Source organism: Panthera tigris, chromosome F2 (genome assembly GCF_018350195.1).
Source record: "Panthera tigris isolate Pti1 chromosome F2, P.tigris_Pti1_mat1.1, whole genome shotgun sequence".
NCBI lineage: Eukaryota > Metazoa > Chordata > Mammalia > Carnivora > Felidae > Panthera > Panthera tigris.
Window position 1 is genome coordinate 32,688,222 of NC_056676.1, and position 18,310 is coordinate 32,706,531.

The 18,310-nt window shown below is 38.0% G+C and overlaps 2 protein-coding genes across 5 annotated transcripts in view; both read left to right on the top strand.

Moving 5' to 3' along the window:
• RALYL (RALY RNA binding protein like) overlaps window positions 1–18,310 on the top strand; it is a 710,067-nt gene that overhangs the window by 351,082 nt on the left and 340,675 nt on the right. The gene's annotated exons all lie outside the window — the stretch shown is intronic.
• On the top strand, window positions 16,635–17,760 carry LOC102953598 (glutamine synthetase-like). Its single transcript, XM_042973605.1, is given in 2 exon segments — window positions 16,635–17,237; window positions 17,240–17,760. Coding segments are annotated over 2 exon segments (1,104 nt in total). The 5' UTR covers window positions 16,635–16,654.

Here is an 18,310-nt window from a genome sequence, read left to right on the forward strand (position 1 = left end):
TGATATTTGGGTATTAGTTGATATGCAGCATAATTTAGAGAAAGCAGACTAATTCATTTACCAAGCATCTAGGAAATAGTCTCAGGTCTAAATTGATAATTGGTAGCATTTTTATAATTAAAAAAAAAAAAACTAACTTGTCAAAGCTCTTTTTAATGTATATGGAAAGCAGAAAGTTGTTCTAAAAATATTTTTTCATCTTACATAGAATAGTGTTTTTCAGCATAGTTTGATTGTCCAGATGCCAGAAAAGGGCTTCTATGAAAATATATATCCTCACTATGGTATTAGGTGACAGAAATGCATTCATTTTGTTTAAGCATTGCTTTCTCTGTGTAGGCAGTTTTTATAAATATTACTGGGGGTAGTTACTCATGATGTGAGCAAAGTTCTCCCATGCATGTGTTTATCAAGGTAAATTTCTCCATGATTGTACAGGCCTGGGGTGGACCCAGAGCAATCGGTACTTACCGGATAGAAGGATAAGAGTCTGAAAGCAGAGGGGGAAAGTGTCAAGGCTGAGGAATAAAAGGACTCTTGTGACTTCTTTTGTATCACTGTGATCACTTTACATCACAATCTATAATTAGTAAATATATTCTTAGAGCGTATGCATTCTCTGTGTGAATAAGAATGATACATGCCTACACTGGATCATATTGTTAACCATATAATTACAACCTCCTCTTCTCCCTGGAATAGTGCAGGTTGTTACTGGAATACTTGAGCATTTTTGTGAATAAAATACCCCAGACTCTTGGTGTGTTCATTTTAAACTGTTTTTCAAAATGATACTAGATACAGAAATTTCATGCATAGAAATCTCTTTCTTGAAATTAATCCAGCCAATGCACCTGTGTTCCTGGCCAAATCCCCTTTGGTTGCAAATGATCCAAACCTTTTTCTATTGAAAAAATGCGTCAAATCCTTTTTCTCTTCTTTCAACTGACCTTTATGATTCATTTGAGGCTGTTGTTTCCTTGTGAAAAGATATGGACTCTGCAAAACTGACATTTAAAAGGTGAAAAGTCACTAATTGTGAACTGATCTTGTTATTTTGTTTATGGGCTTTTCTTTTAGTGGTAGATTAGAGCATTTCTTGTATTACATTTAAGAAAGTTTTTAAAAATTTGTTTTGGAATGATAGTTGCTATTTCTGTTAGCCTGACTTCTGCACTATTTCTGTTGGCTGAAATCACTTCTATGAGTTTAATTTATTTCCCAGTTTTGCAATTATCAGGGTTTTTTTTCCTGGGTTTATGTTGACCTATATATACTAAAATTTGAATTTAAAATTTCTGGTCGCTGGAGATGAAAGTTCTCCTACAGAGATAATTAGGTACTATGGATATAGTTTTTCAACCTGTGCTGTAAATTTCAGTGAGGATTGTCCTCTGTAATTACTTTTAGCGCTTTCTGATTTTTGCCCTTGGTGTACTATGCTTTGAGTTCAGTGCCCCTGAAACACATCATTCTCTTCCCTTTGAAGGTCACTAGCCTTAACCCTCTGCATTGGACTAACACTGTGAAGGAACACAATAGCAATCAACAGTAACTTTAGGCCCTAAGTAACATAATAAAATCCCACTAAACATTAATCACATTTCCACATAATTATCATCTTTTTTTTCCTGAAAAATAATTTAATGTTCATTAACAGAGACCCAGAATAGCACTTTGTACTCATTCCTGTAGTTCTTCATCTAACATTTTTGTTGGAATTACTGAGCCATATTTTTTTATATTTGGTGAAAAGGTGATAAAACAGTATTTTTTAATTTTCATATTAGTAATTTGCATGAAGTGTTTTTTGTAGCAAGTTTATAAGTATTTAATGTAAGAATTATTTTGAAATCAAACAAATGCACAATATAAAGACATATAGGAACAATTGTACTTATGGAAGTAGGCATGGAGTTTTTTTAGAAGCAAATAAGAATTTTATTGAACCTCCTTATACAACCATGAAATTTAAGGATAATCTCAAAAGGCAGACATGAGACTCTTTTTGTCCTTTATTTATTTTTAAAATTACGAAGCCATTAACCTAGCCTTTGTTATAACCCATCAGCAGTTTGGAAAATACTTATTTCTGATGGAATTAAATTTGCTGTTCATGCTGATTCATTTTTCATGTAAATGATTTTGGCGTTAGCTTATTAGATTAGACTATTGTTAATAATGAGAGCATTAAGAGTAATATAATAGAATGGGAAAACTTAGTATATAATTACTGAATAAAGAGTAATAAGGCAAATATCTGGCTGATAAAAATACTGTTAATGATAATGACATCTGATTTCAGAATATAAGGTAGGGAAAAAGTTAGGTATTTCAGGATGTGACCAGACTAAGGTCAAGATTTAAAATAGATAAAATCAGGTCAGGACAGGGAGCTAACACAGATCAGCTATGAAGGGGCAAGAAGTTGGGGGCGAGGGGAAGGAGACAGCGGGGAGACAAACAGGGGTGGGTGATAAGTTTAAAGGGAGTTGTAGAGGCATAATGAGAACACTGAACTCCAGTCACATGTGAGCAAGGTATTTGGGTTTTTTAAGTTGCCAGAGAGAAATATAACTAACTTAAGCAAAAACAGAATTTATTGAACAGCTATGTGAGCGCTTACTGCAACCATGAAAGGATTGGAGAACCAGGCATGGAAAATGATAAACCCAAAATGGCTCCAAAGTGTAAAAAGTATGACTGCTTTCTAGACTCATGGGGGCACATTTGCAGTTTTCATTCTTATGCACAATTCAGGTTCTAAAGAGAGAGTGTCCACATGCTAAGTTTTGTTACCCCTCTACCTCCGGGTAGAGAAGGGCAATACACCTTGAATAAAGCTACCGCTAAGCTACAACAAGAGGAGAAGAGGCAATTTCTCAAAAGAAGAAATTACCAAAAGGAGGTAGAACAGATGCTGAATAATAGCAAGCAGCAACAACAAATAATAATAATAACAATAATAATAACAGCAGCAAAAGGCACAAACTGTCTAGTGCCATAGATAAATTTATAGATACATAACAGATTCTGAAGGAATGATACAACAGCAGCACCATAGCATGGGGTATAATGATACTTTTATTAAGGAATCCATCATCACCATTCATTCCTTTCTTCATTGCTATTTCAGTTTCTTAATTATAATTAGCGTTTGTAGCAATGCTTTTCTTCCCCTGAATGTAGTGTGTTTCTTTGACAGAGTTATCTTTTCCTGAGAGACTCACTGCTTACTCAACATTCAAAAAAATTTTGGTTCCGTTAATTCGGATTAGGGTAAATATTGTATCTGTGGCAACTGAGACTGGAGGGCGGATTTCAAAGTCAAGAAGAGAAGAGATCATAGGCACAGATGCCTAGGGGTTCTGTTACAGAGAAGCAGTCCAGCACCCTGCTTGTCTGATTGGGGAAAGACATTCTAAGAGACGGTTTCAACTCAGTCTGAAAACTTTTAGATTCAAAACTGTTGGTTTTTATCAGTTAGCTGTTCTCATTCTCTGGATCTCTGTATTACTAAATCCTTCCTGCCACATTTTGTGCCTGTAAAGCAAAGGTATCATCTCTTGGTTTAAGTGCGATAGCAAGTTTTTCTGTATTTTTCAGAAGATTCTGCCTTTCTTTTTGTAGTAAGTCTTTATTGAACACATAGATCAGTAAGTAGATCAAGAATTGTGTCAATTAATGTCAATCTCTGGAAATCTAATCCTTCTTAAACCAAGGACCTGACCGTAGCAGGATTTAAGACTGCATGCTATTGCATTTTTTCTTCAGTAAATGGCAGTGCTGTGAAAAATATAATGAAAACCTCTCACTGAAAATACCAGAGTTAAAGATAAATGAGTGTCAGCTAATCTAATTTTTAAAACAGAACCAGGTGTGTATGAGTAGTTAAAGAATATGGAAAGAATAATGTCTAGGTAATGGGCTCTAGTAAAGAAACGACATTAGCAAATATAAATTGTGTTTCGTTCTGTGTTTCTCTTTGCAAAGCTCATGGCTAAAGGAACTATGTTGTTAAGGTCATTAGAAAATCCTCCAAGTACTTTGAAGTATTGAAGCCTGTATCTATGAAATATTTTCTACTAGGCCTTTCAGATTTTCCCCCAACGGTGGTTCTCTGATTTCAGTATGTAAGGTGGTTTTGTCTACTGACATTTCACAGGGACCCACAGCTATGCCAAGCTTCAGAGGCTACAGTCCAATATAACTTACAAGTATTTGTTAATCTACTCTGCTTACATTAGTGATTAAATGTGAAAACTCAGTAGCCACACCTGAATCCCTGTTGGATTAAAATCTTGACCACACCACTTACTAGTCATGTGACTTCATGAACCGTATGCCTCTAAGTCTGCTTCCTTGTATATGCAAAATGGTGAATCTAAAAATTACCTGTCATGCGCATGTAAAACAGTTAGCTAGGTACTGGTGCATAGTGAGCATTCAAAAAGTATTAGCTATTTCTGCATCATTGTTCAGTTCAATAGGCTTCTTTTCTTACAAAGTCATCCTAGAAGAGTTCCATTTGAGTGACCCTTGTTTAGGTTTTGATCAATTGGGCAATTTTAGAAAACTGATATAACTTGTTATTTAATGTTCAGTAGAAGCCCTGTAGAAGATTGCTCATGGTCATTTCCTTAGCTTTGTTTGCATTTTGACCTACTAGTCCTATTTTTTTATTGTCTCCTATTTGATTATTAGAAATCAAATCATGCAGTATGAAAGAAAAGTATCATTTTATATATTTTCTGGTGTTGGCTTTACATATTGCATTCCTGGTGCAGGTATAATGTAATTTTGACATCCTTTAGACCTAGCAATAACTCAGGTGTTTACAATATGGATGTCTAAAGACATCGTATGAGTTTTAGACTGTAAGCTTCACAATGACATACACCAGTGATTCTCTGACTTACATGTTATGGCCCCGCCCCAAATGGCTTGACCCCCAAAGGCAAAGGCAAGGAGAACAGTAAAAAAACTGCTCCTGGCACCGTTGTCTGTGACTCCCACCAACTCAGAAAAGCCACCAAGGGAATGAGCTGTATGTACCATCTCTCAGCAGCAGAGTTCAGTAATATAGCAGAGCAGAAAGACAGAACAAGGAAGGCCATTCTGACATATTTGGTTTGTGCCTTCACAACTTTACCTACAGGAGACATCGCAGGCACATATGGTGCTCAAGAGGCTCTGCAAGTCCCAAGTCCTCGGCAGCACCAATATTTACCCTCTGTGCCTTCTCCTAAGGCCCCTTTTCAGGTCCCCCAAATTTGCCCATTTCCTTCCACCAGAGGAAAGTTCACCAGCTATTATGGTAGACATTTATTTTACTTGCCTGTGGTTTTACTCATTGCAGTGTCACTTGTATGAAGAGAGTTAGCTATAGCTGACCATCAGGGTTAAAACTTGCTCAGCCTTTTCTGCCCCCTTGTAATTATCTTCAGCACTGACATTGACGTGCTCCATTTTTAACGGCATCAAAAACAGAAGTAAAACCTATTTCATCCATATGACAACATATGACCAGCACATATACTCCAGATTCACCAATTTACTATTTCTGCTAATACACTTATACTAATGTAATCTACAAATCATTCCAAAGCAGGAAGAATTATGCAATTTCTTTACGTGCTCTTTAACAAAAGTCTATTTATATGCATATTATATAATTGAGTGAATTCTGTTAATCTGGTAAAATACATTTCTGAATCTCTCTAATCAATACTGACTATTAAGACTATTGCTAGCTGGGGCACCTGGATGGCTCAGTCGGTTGAGCGTCCGACTTCAGCTCATCATGATCTCACAGTTGGTGGGTGAAGTGCTGCATCAGACTCTGAGCTGACCGCTTGCTCAGAGCCTGCAGCCTGCTTCAGGTTGTGTGTCTCCTTCTCTCTCTGCCCCTCCCCTGCTCATGCTTTGTCTCACTCTGTTTCTCAAAAATAAATAAATGTAAAAAAAAAAAAAAGACTGTTGCTAGCAATGCCTGTCTTGCTGACTGTTAAATCATAATCACTTTGTAGAGTACTTGACACATAATATATTTCCAGTATACATTTGTTGATGAAAGGAATCAAACTATTTGTTCTAGAATGTGAGAACATTCTAGGCTTTGGGATATAGCAATATTTAGAGGATAAATAGCATTGATTATCAGCTAACTATTTAGTTTTGTAACACTTTTTGTTTTAAAAAACAAGTAGGTAAATACTTGAGGCGTCCGTGTCGATCATCTTACTTGAAATGTCCACGGCAGCACCAGCATGCTAAGTCAACTTACTGTTTTATATTAAGATGTGGCCCAAACAATCAGGACAGGTTATGCAAATTTGTAGAGGTCAGTACCTAGAACTGCAGTGGAGAATGGAGTTGAAGAAGCCAAGAATAATATCAAAATGTTATGGAGAAAAACAAAAAAAAAGAATCCCAACCTGTGGTAATTAGGGATCTGGCAAGTGGGCGAATGGTGGTTAACAGGAAATTCATAGGCAAGGTTCTCAGGTATTCAGCTTTGATATTGACCACCATGCACCTGTGAGCAAGACTTGTGACCCAGAGACCTTACTCCTTGTGGAGGGACATAGGCAGGCAGGGCACTTAAAGAGTTGCAGAAGGAAACTTAGGAAGAAGGTAGAGACCAAGTAGAGACCTCCTTGCCACTTTTGTCTTTATAAATCACTACTAATTACTTTAACTTAACTCCTTGTTATACATGTGGTCTGCAGACCAGAAACATCTACCTTACCTGGGAGACACATGGGTTCAAATAGATACCTACTGAATCAGAATCTGTATTTTAATAAAATCTCTGGGTAATTTTTGTGCACATTGTAGTTAGAGAAGTATTATGCTAATCTCTTGAGGTGACCAGACACTGGGGATACCCTGCAGAGAAGCCTTGGACACAGGCCGTAATCACCATATGTGCAAAATAGGAACCTGTGGTTTATGGCAGAGTCCTTGGGATGTGAGAGTCTGAATGCCTGCCTGGAAAGAGTTTGGCGCACTGAGAAGTGTGGCCTCTGGAATGGAATTGCAGTCACTGGTCCGTGGGTAATCCTAGGAGTACCTACCCGATGATGCATTTATAACAGATGAACTACACAGGGGAGCTGGATCTCTCCTGGTTCCAAGGACAGGAAAACAGCGACCTTGTAGCCAAGAAACTTCCTAATGCCTTCAGTGGGGGACAAGTACCTTGCCAGCTGGTACATTATTAGAACTTGGGAACAGAAAGTGCAGATTATTTCTATAGCATCTTGACTTGATTCTCTCATAAGAAAATAGGCTCAGGTCACCTGCGTGGCTCAGTCGGTTAAGCGTCTGACTTCAGCTCAAGTCATGATCTCGCAGTCCATAGGTTTGAGCCCTGCATCAGGCTCTGTGTTAACAGCTCAGAGCCTGGAGCCTGCTTCAGATTCTGTCTCCCTCTCTTTCTGCCCCTCCCCTACTCGTGCTCTGTCTCTCTCACTCTCAAAAATGAATAAATGTTAAAAAAAAAGATTTTTTTTAAATAAAAAAAAGAAAAACAAAAAAGAAAATAGGCTCACAAGAAAAACAAACAAACGAACAATCAAACAAATGCCCCCAAGAGCAGCAGGTAAAAATTCAGTTTTCCTGAGTAGGACAGAAATATCACACAGGAAGATTTAATTTCAAGAGTCAGAGGGTTGTGTTAGAGTTACTTAAATTTCTTCTACATTGACAGTAGAGGCGAATGTTTAGCATCAATGTTACTATCAGTGCCATTTAATATTTAATAATCACTTACATCTTCAAAATTATAAAACTATGAATTCATGATGAACATTGTTTTCACTATATTTTTAAAGCTTGTCTGGTAATTTGGGGTTTCATATTGTTTGGCTTCTGGAGCAGAAGCAAATATTTTCATCAGTCATCGTTAATATGAAAAAGAAAATAAAAAATTCCTATTTTTAGAAGTGCAAGTTATCAGATGACTTGTCTGCAAAAGATAATTTCTCATATTTGTAGCTGGAATCTTTGAATATACATTGGAAAGTTTACTTTGAGCACATCTGAAAAATGATCCTAAATTTTTCATGGACTAGTTCAAATTTTCTTTTCAAATGGTAGCCTGTGATGTGCTTGGCTGGCTGAGTCAGTAGAGCAAGCGACTCTTGATCTCAGGGCTGTAGGTTCAAGCCCCATGTTGTATGTAGAGATTACTTAAAAGTAAAATCTTAAAAAATGGTAGCTTGTTATTCTATGTGATTGTTAATATTCTAGATATAAGTCTTCTAAGGTTTACTTGGCTAGTTAACAGACTACATTTAATTCATAAAAGAGGTTCTCGGGAAATAGACTATGCATGCCAATGTGATGTAACAATAGATGATCACAGTTTCCTCATATACGCCTCAATTTCCTCAGCTATAAAATGGGAATCATGGTTCAATGGTGAATGATCTGAGTCAGTCTGCATTCTCAAGTCTGAGTTTCTGCTCCTTCCAGCTGCTTAGTCAGTTTCTCCAAGGCCACAGTCCCAAAAGGATAGGAAATTCCTCTGGCAGAATTGTGTCAAGGTCACATCATGTCTTGGCACTAGTTCACTTCAGGAGATGTATATCTCAAAAAACAGACAAGAAGGGGCGTCTGGGTGGCTCAGTTTGTTAAGCTTCCAACTCTTGATTTCAGCTTAGGTCATGATCTTAGGGTTTGTGGCTTCAAGCCCCACGTCAGGCTCTGCACTGACAGGGTGGAGCCCACTCAGGACTCTCTTTCTGCCCTTCCCCTACTCATGTAGGCACACTCATCTCTCTCTCTCTCTCTCAGAAAAATAAACTTAAAAAAAAAAGGACAAGAAGAGATGTCTTTATTGGAGAAAACCTAAGAATGTTGAACATATCTATTGACCCACAAATTTGCAATAGATCACCTAACCACATGGAAGGGTTTGGGGGTAAGGATGGGGCCTAGTGGATAAACAGAAAGCTTTCCTTGCTCCATTGTTATCATAATTATGACAGCAACTTTATCTAGCAACCCCACACAGATATTAACAAACTTGAGTCACTTAAAATGTAAAACTTAAGTATAATCTCATAGAAATGGATATTAGAAATGAAAAAAAATTACATATGATTAATATAATTATGCGTTTAATTTGATATCTTTTAAATAGTTAAGCATATGGATGAGTATACTCTTTCTGTATTTAATCCAACTCTCTTGGAACAATTTTGTGCAGAGGAACCTAAGGGAAAACTCTGTGCTTTATCTTAGAAACACCAGTAGTTTGGGACAGATTTAAAGCATTTAGTGTAAGCAAAACCTGAGTGATTAAATTGAGTAATTTTTTTTTTCTCCTAATTCCCAGCGGTCAATATGTTGTGGTGAACTTAGATCTTTTCTGTGTTGTTTTTATGTACAGGAAATTGCTTTGCTAGAAATAAAGCTTTTCCTCAAACTGTGGTTAAAGATAATAATTTAAAGGGATGCTTCTCTATTATTTCATTTTCAAGGCTTATGATATTATAAATCTGTTGCTTATTTTAATAGCATGATTCTATATATATTTGGGAGATATACTTTACTATAGATTTTGCCAAATGTTATGTTAATTGCTTGTTTTTTATTTTTACGTTGAAGGCCATAAGTTTAACAATATAAAAAGATTTAAGTATGAATTCAGAAGTTCCTAGATTTTGACATGTATGTGCAAGTGTTTTTGAAAATTTTCCTGGAAAAGTTGAAGATATATCTATATGAAACAAAAAGAAAAAATGTCATTACATAAACTAATTTCAGGTGACTGGGCATTATTTTACAGTTGTCTTACCTCTGTCAGATTTAAGTCTTCTAACCATGTTTGTTCTATCAATTCCAGCCTTAAGGTCAATATATTTGATGAAAAAAGTGGTCCAAAGATATAAGTTAAGTAGTTCTGCCTTTCTCTATCATCTCTTGCTATAAATCTCCTTTTAGCAGGTGCTCTATGTACTCAGAATAATGAATCTTAGAAAGCAAGAGGCCATAGATATCCACAGCCCAATCTTATACCCATTATACAAATACAAATGCCCCTTTATAGTATCTGTTACAAATGGTAATTTGGCTTCTTTTGAACACTTTCAAGAGTGACTATTATTATTGTGGAATATATCTTTGGACTAAACTTAATTCTGTATTTTTGTGATGTTTACTACAGTCCTAAACTCACCATCTGCATCTTTAGAGAAGCCTAACACTTTATCCATTTAATGTCCATCCAAATGGATGAACACTGCTGTCATTCTCCCAGTTGTTTTTGTTTGTTTGTTTGTCTGTTTGTTTGTTTGTTTTTCTCTGCTAATAGTCCAAGCCCTTCGACATTTTTCTCTTGAATGGTTTTTAAACCTTTTATTGTTTCCCTTCTTGTCCTTTCCTGGTTTCTCCCCAAATTTTTGGTTACTTTTTGTAAACAGTGAGGACTTTAAATATATAGACTTTTTCAATTATTGTCTGAACTTAGAAGGGAAGGTGTTCCTGGGACCTAAACCTTTCAACCTGTAATTTATCACATTTATATTAATGCAATCCAAGTTTAATGGATGTCTTACTTAGGAGTGCTTTTATTTTACATTGTAATGATTTTTCAATCAAAAAATATTAAAGTGTTTTTCATATAAAATACAATTAGGCAAGTGCTCTTTCATACTGTGTTAATGCAATTTACTTATCTGAATGTAAAATCAAGGCTTTATATTTTTTCACTGCTGATGTTCATTTTGTTAGTTTTGTTCTATGATCTCTCTTTAAAAATGTCTTTTAAAATTTGTATTCTATTTTCTATTAGCGACCTCTCCCAGACTCCAGCCACCTACCTTCTGGTGACTAATGAATGGGACAGTGTTAAGTTATATCCTAGAAGATCTCTCTCCAGGCCTATACAAATTATATATGTAGATGATGATAAAATAATTAATACTGCTTGAGTGCAGAATTTCAAAGACTTGTAAATCCACCAACCTGTAAGTTTGGTTTCTCTAAGTTGCCTATGTGGCTGGCATAGGAAAATTTATGAAATACCTTGCCAAAATAAAGAATTGTAAGATCAGTATCATTTAACTTATGTACCATGTCTAGTATCAAAACAGGAAATATTTATTTTAGTATTATTTAGTCTTACTAAACTCATGCTAGTTTCTTTTTCTCCTTGTTGTTTTTTTTTTTAGAGGGGGAGGGGCAGAGGGAAAGAGAGAGAATCTTAAGCAGGCTCCACATTCAGGGCTCAATCTCACAACCACAACATCATCACCTGAGCTGAAATCAAGAGTCAGATGCTTAGTCGACTGAGCCACCTAGACACCCCAACTCATGATAGTTTCTAAAGAAGATTCCTATGATTAAGTAAGATTAGGCTGTATACAAAAACATTTTATAAGTGTTACAAATACAAATGCATTATAAGAGATTATTAAGGGTTGAAGAAAGATCTGTTTAATAATAGTCTGTTCTAAAATTTTTATTGAACACATTAAACATTCTGGTAAGTTGTTAGAATCTTTAACAACTCCCAGAAAAAGAACTAGTAAAGAATAAATCTCAATAAATATGTATGCAGTTAATGCATGAGTGAATGCCTGTAGTTGATTGTGATGGGCCTTGGGAGCCCATGTGGAACTGCATGCGGCCAATCTGACTGTGAGGATGACTGCAAGGATTGTGGTGTGGGATGGGTTCTTTTGAGTGTACTTGAGAAATAGCAAGGAGAAAATGACAAGCTCAGACCCGTTAACTCTCAACTTAAATCACTACCTGAGAATCAGAGAGGTTCCATATAGCCCTAAACTAAGATCTTATTTCTGGAAACTGCAGGGTTGATATTGCTGAAAATCTGTATTACAATGCTCACTGAATTCAGTCTCAGCAGATTTGTCATATGAAAGGGAGGGCATTAACTGATCAAGAATGGGACTCTGAATCTTGGGATGGGTACGTGTGTTGTTGAATGCTGATGACACTGACACTCTTGAGCCTCCAGATCACTTTGAGACTCCCATCCCATTAGAAGTAGCTTTCCTTCCAGTATCTGAGACTAGCCTTCTGCTTGATAATCTTATGATAACCTTATCTGGGGTGAACATGTGGAAGGAGGATGCCAAAACTTCCTATAACTGTAACTAAGATCAAATCTCATCATGTTCCAAGAGGGATGGGTACATAAAAATTACCCGGGAAGAAATAGCTTACACGTGAAAGAATTCCAAGTCTTTGCAAATATGTTGACTGAAACCTAAGGAATGAATGGGAAAGGAGTCTATGGATGTTAGACCAAGGCAAATGAAATAAAAACCCAAATCTAGCTGAATTCATTGATAAGGGTATATTTGTTGGAGATTCAGGGTTGGGGAGGTAATTACATTTTTTTTAATATTTTTATTGAAATATAGTTGACATATAACATTGTATAACTTTAAGGTGTAAAACATTGACTTGTTACATGCAATATGATACTCACATTGTGTTAGGTAACATATCTATTACATCACATGATAGCATTTATTTTTTGTCATGGGAGCAATTAAGGAGATTCTGTTTTTAAATGGACTAGCTGGTGCAGTAGGAGATGGTTCTGAAGGATTATGTGGTTCGTTGGCTTAAAGTTAGACTCCATGACAGTAGCCTATAGTTAACGAAGCTGACATGCTACTTCAGTATGATATGGAGGAAGGAAACCAAAGACTTAGAGATTTAGTAATGTTGGACTGGGGGGCGCCTGGGTGGCTCAGTCGGTTGAGCGTCTGACTTTAGTTCAGGTCATGATCTCACATCTCATGAGTTCGAGCCCCACATCGGGTTCTGTGCTGATAGCTCGGAGCCTGGAGCCTGCTTCAGATTCTGTGTCTCCCTCTCTCGCTGCTCCTAACCCACTCGCATTCTATCTCTGTCTCTCCCAAAAATAAATAAACATTAAAAAAAAAAGAAGAAGAAACGTTGGACTGGATTTATTGTGTGCAACTATGCTTCATGAGAAGGTCTGAAAGACATTGCCCTCAGTGAGGCATTGAAAAATATATTAGTGAGGGAACACCTACATTCTTGAAAAACTTTGCGGTTACTTGCCTTTCACGGTCATGCATGATGCAGGGCAGGAATTTTTAATCTAGTACTATTGACATTTTGGAGAGGATAATTCTTTGTTTTGAGGGACTTTTCTGTGAATTGCAGGATGAACTGATCTCTACCCTCCAGATGCCAGCATTACCCTCCCCTGAATCATGACAATCAAAAATTCCTCCAGATATTGTGGATTGTTCCCTAGAGGGAACAAAATTAATCCTGGTTGAGAAGCACTATTTTATAGGGTGATATCTGTATTAGTTTACCATTGCTGCTATAACAAATTGTCAGAGATTTAGTAATTTAAAACAACATAAATTTATTCTACTATATTTCTGGAAGTCAGAAGTCTGAAATAAGTCTCACAGGGCTAAACCCAGGATGTTGGCAGGGCTGCTTCCTTTTTCCAGAAGAAAATCTGCTTCTTGTCTCTTTCAGCTTCTAGAGACAGCTCATGGTCCCTTTCTTTATATTCAACACACAGTGTAGTAGCTCTTTCCTCTGACCTCCTGTCTATGTCTTAAAAAGACCCTTATGATTACATTGGACCTACCCAGACAATCCAGGATAATCTGTCCATCTCAAGATCCTTAACTATATCTACAAGGTCTATTTTACTATGTAATGTAATATATTCACAGATTTCTGATATTAAGATGTGGACATCTTTGCAGGGAGGAAGGGAAGACATTATGCAACCTAGCACACTACTGTTAAAATGGGTACCCTGATCTCAGTGGGCATTATAGGATCTCAGAGTAGCAGGATCCTGTGGCAGCATTTAGTTGCCAAAGACAGGTAGAAACATCTATTTTAAAGGGCAGCAGAGACCCACAGGCCATCAGAATACCTTCGCCCCTGGAGATCTTTGGAGGTAGTAATTGATTATCATGTCCCTAGCAAAATAAATGGGCAGACTAGGAGAATATCACTTGGTCTGTGTAACTGAAAAAGCTCTAGGTCTGGTAGCCATAAACCTGACTCAAGTCTCCACAATGGTGAGCCATGGCTTCTCACTCCATTTCCAGACCTATGTCAATTCACAGATCCAGAGTTCCTTGATTAAAGGGGAGGCCAAGTCCCCTTGAGGAAGAAATAAGGTTCTTTTCCACCACTGGTGAAAGTACCCATCAGAAATCTCCCTCTACTCCCTCTTCAAAAGGGTGTGGAACATTTACATACACCACATTTGTGTAATTTTGACCCATTTACAAAGTGACAGGCTGCTAGTGTTGAGTGGGGACCAGAAAAAGAGAAGGCTCCACAGCAAGTTCAGGGTGCAGTTTAAATTTCCCTGCCACAAAGAGCTCATGATGTAGCAGATCCAATAATGATACTTCAAGTGTCCATGGCAAAGAGGATTGCTGAATGGAACTTTTAGCAAGCGGACCTCTAGGTTTTGGACTATATATGTGTTCCATCTTCTAAAAATAATTACGCTCCTTTTAAGAAACATCTCTGGTTTGCTATGGGACATTGCTAGAGACTGAATTCTAGCCATAGGTATCATGTCTACAGGCAGCCTGAGCTTCCCAGCATGAAATGGGCATTGTCTGACTCAGCCAGAAGGTTGGGCATAGGCAGCAGTAATCTCTCAGGAAATACAAATGCTATAAAAGAGATCAAGTTTGGGCAGATTCGGGAAGTTCTGGAAGGTAAAGTGATTTGCAGGAGCAGGTATTTTGGGCTCCATTGACGCAAACCATGCAGTGATTATGACTAGGTGTTTTTTTTTTAATACCCAGAAAATACTTAGAAAATATCACAGCTACTTCTAAGGACAAATTACTGAATTTTCCTGAAGTTACTATTGAGTAGGCCTTATTTCCAGATTGTGCACTGAAATGATTAAGAGTCACATTAATTTGGATTCAAAGTTTAACTTTGCTATTTATTCATACTGAATGTTGAGCGATTTACATAACCATTCTGAGCTGCCTCAATTTCCTCATCTGTAAAATGTGGTATTACCACTACCTCAAAGGATTATTAAGATTAAATAAAATAATTTGTATAAAGTAAATATAGCAGCACAAAACTGTTAGTTTCCTTCTTTTCTTTATCCCATCCCCCCCTCCAGTAACTTAAGAAGAAAGGGATTAATTGCCTTGTGCTTTAATATGTTGAACACAAAACCAATTCATTTGAATTAGGTCAAGCAAAAGTTCAGTCATTTGGCTACTAGTATCCATCCATAATGGAAGTATTATGGTGTGTATTTTTTCCTAGAGGCCATTAGACCGTAGGCCATTTGGATGTCTTTAGAAGAAAGAATGATGATCTTGAATTGCATAGAAAATTTCATACTTTCTCATTCTATACACTTTATTCTTTACCTTTTTCAGAGAAAGTGCTTCTGCAACATTAAACTATGTCCTGATGATATTTCGCTGCATTGGAACAAAAAACTGACAAACTCCCAAAAATATTTACACTATGAAAAAGTGATGGGGCAGGGTATGGACTACAAAAGAAACAAACAATCTCAAAGAGTAAGATATGTTCCCAAATTAGAAACTGAATTTAAACAGTGAATGGTTAAAGATTTTAGAAAGCTATGGCAAAACCAAAGATTTTAAAAATTTCTTTATGTATGCTAGAGCTATTTACTTTTTGGTTTCATGTACATCATATGTATTATATAGCAGTAGGCACTTTTGCTTTCCTTAGCCATTTTATTCATGTACTATAAAAGCATATTTTGACCCTCTGGATGTCTATTCAGAAATAATGTAACTGAGATTTCATACTCATATGATTTTTTTCATATGGTCGCAGACTTTTAAGGTTCAATTATCCAAGTTATTGAAGGGGCAGACTTGGACAGTACATCTTGAGAGTAAATAATCCAAACTTTACTGGGTAATATGGGATTAAAAATAAACTGAGGGGTGCCTGGGTAGCTCAGTTGATTAAGCATCCAACTCTTGATTTCAACTTAAGTCATGATCTCCTGGTTCATGAGATAGAGCCCCAGGTCAGGCTCTGTGCTGGCAGCATGGAGGCTGCTTGGGATTCTCTCTCTCCCTCTCTCTCTGTTGCTACCCCACTCAGCTGTCACTCTCTCTCAAAATAAATGAATAAACATTGAAAAAAAACTGAAATAAGAGCCAGGCAACAAAATAATTTTTTTCTAGAACCAAGAATTATTATTTTTTGAATGAGTTATTTAAATTATTGAAACTCACTAAGCCTCAGTTTCCTCATCTCTTTACAAGAAGAGAGTTAATGGGGCACCTGGGTGGCTCAGTCGGTTGAGCATCTGACTTTGGCTCAGGTCATGATCTAACAGTTTGTGGGTTCAAGCTCTGTATTGGGCTCTGTGCTGACAGCTCAGAGCCTGGAGCCTATTTCAGATTCTGTGTCTCCCTCTCTCTGTCTCTGTCCCTCCCCCACTCATTCTGTTTCTCAAAAAAATGAATAAACGTTAAAAAAGTAAAAAAATAAATAAAATAAGAGAGAGCTGAGAATGGGAGAAGAGCAGAGCGTCTAAGCAGTACACCCAGCCTCCTCTTCTCGCCACACCTCACTCTCGCAGCCCACCCGCCCTGCTGCCTGCTCGCAGCCCAGAACAGCTTCCACCATGGCCACCTCTGCGAGTCCCCACATGAACAAAGGCATCAAGCAGGTGTACATGTCCCTGCCTCAGGGCGAGAAAGTCCAAGCTATGTACATTTGGATTGATGGTGCTGGAGAAGGCCTGCGCTGCAAGACCTGGACCTTGGAAAGTCAACCCAAGTATATAGAAGAGTTGCCTCAGTGGAATTTTGATGGCTTTAGTACTTTTCAGTTTGAAGGCTCCAACACTGACATGTATCTTGTTCCTGCTGCCATATTTCGGGACCCTTTCTGCAAGGACCCCAAACAGCTGGTGTTCTGTGAAGTCTTCAAGTACAACCGAAAGCCTGCAGAGACCAATTTAAGGCATACCTGTAAACAGATATTGGACATGGTGAGCAATCAGCACACCTGGTTTGGAATGGAGCAGGAATATACTCTCATGGGCACAGGTGGGCCCCCTTTTGGTTGGTCTTCCAACGGCTTCCCTGGGCCCCAAGGTCCATACACTACTGTGGCATGGGACATTGTGGAGGCTCACTACCAGGCCTGCTTGTACACCAGCATCAAGATTGGTGGGACAAATGCTGAGGTCATGCCTGCCCAATGGGATTCAAGATAGGACACTGTGAAGGAACCGACGTGGGAGATCATCTCTGGATGGCCTGTTTCATCTTGCATCGTGTATGTGAAGACTTTGGAGTGATAGGAACCTTCGATCCTAAGCGCATTCCTGGGAATTGCAATGGTGCCGGCTGCCACACCGACTTCAGCACCAAGGCCATGAGAGAGGAGAATGGTCTGAAGTACATTGAGGAGTCCATCGAGAAACTGAGCAAGCGGCACCAGTACCACATCTAAGCCTATGATCCCAAGGGGGGCCTGGATAATGCCCAGCGCCTAATGGGATTCCACAAAACCTCCAACATTAATGACTTTTCTGCCAGCGTGGCCAACCGAGGTGCTAGCATCCACATTCCCTGGACTGTCGGCCAGGAGAAAGGTTACTTTGAAGACCATCGCCCCTCTGCCAACTGTGACCTCTTTTTGGTGACAGGAGCCCTCATCCGCATGTGTCTTCTCGTTGAAACTGGCGATGAACACTTCCAGTACAAAAACTTAGTGGACTAGACTTGCAGCCATCAAACCCCTAATTCTCCATCCTGCCTCTGTGTTTGCCCCTCTCTTGACTGTCCTAATAGCTGTAACTCAAAGGTCAGAATATCAAGGTCTTTTTTTATTCCTCATGCCCAGTTAACATCTCTTGCTTTCTTTTGACCAGGATAGAAGGGTCAAGTTCTTAATCTTTTTACATCCCCCCCTTTTTTCCCTGTTACTGAAGCTGTCTAGTACATTAGTGGGGAGGAGGTGGGGAGACATAACCACTGTTTCCTTTTAATCAGGTGTGTTTGTCCAATAGGCGTAGCTATCTGGACAGAGCATAGTATTTGTGAAGGGAGGGGGAGAGCTTTTTCTTTGAGGTAGCTGAGTTCTGGGGTGGGGGGATGGGTTACTTACTCTGGGATTAGGTTAGGATTTCCTCTCTTGGTGGATTTTCTCTCTTAGAAATAAGAGTTGGCTGGTCAACTTGAGCATGTTCCTGATGGGTTATTGGGATTATTTTAAGGTGGCACTAGCATGTCATTAAAGCAGGCCTTTTGATATATTAAACATTTTTTAA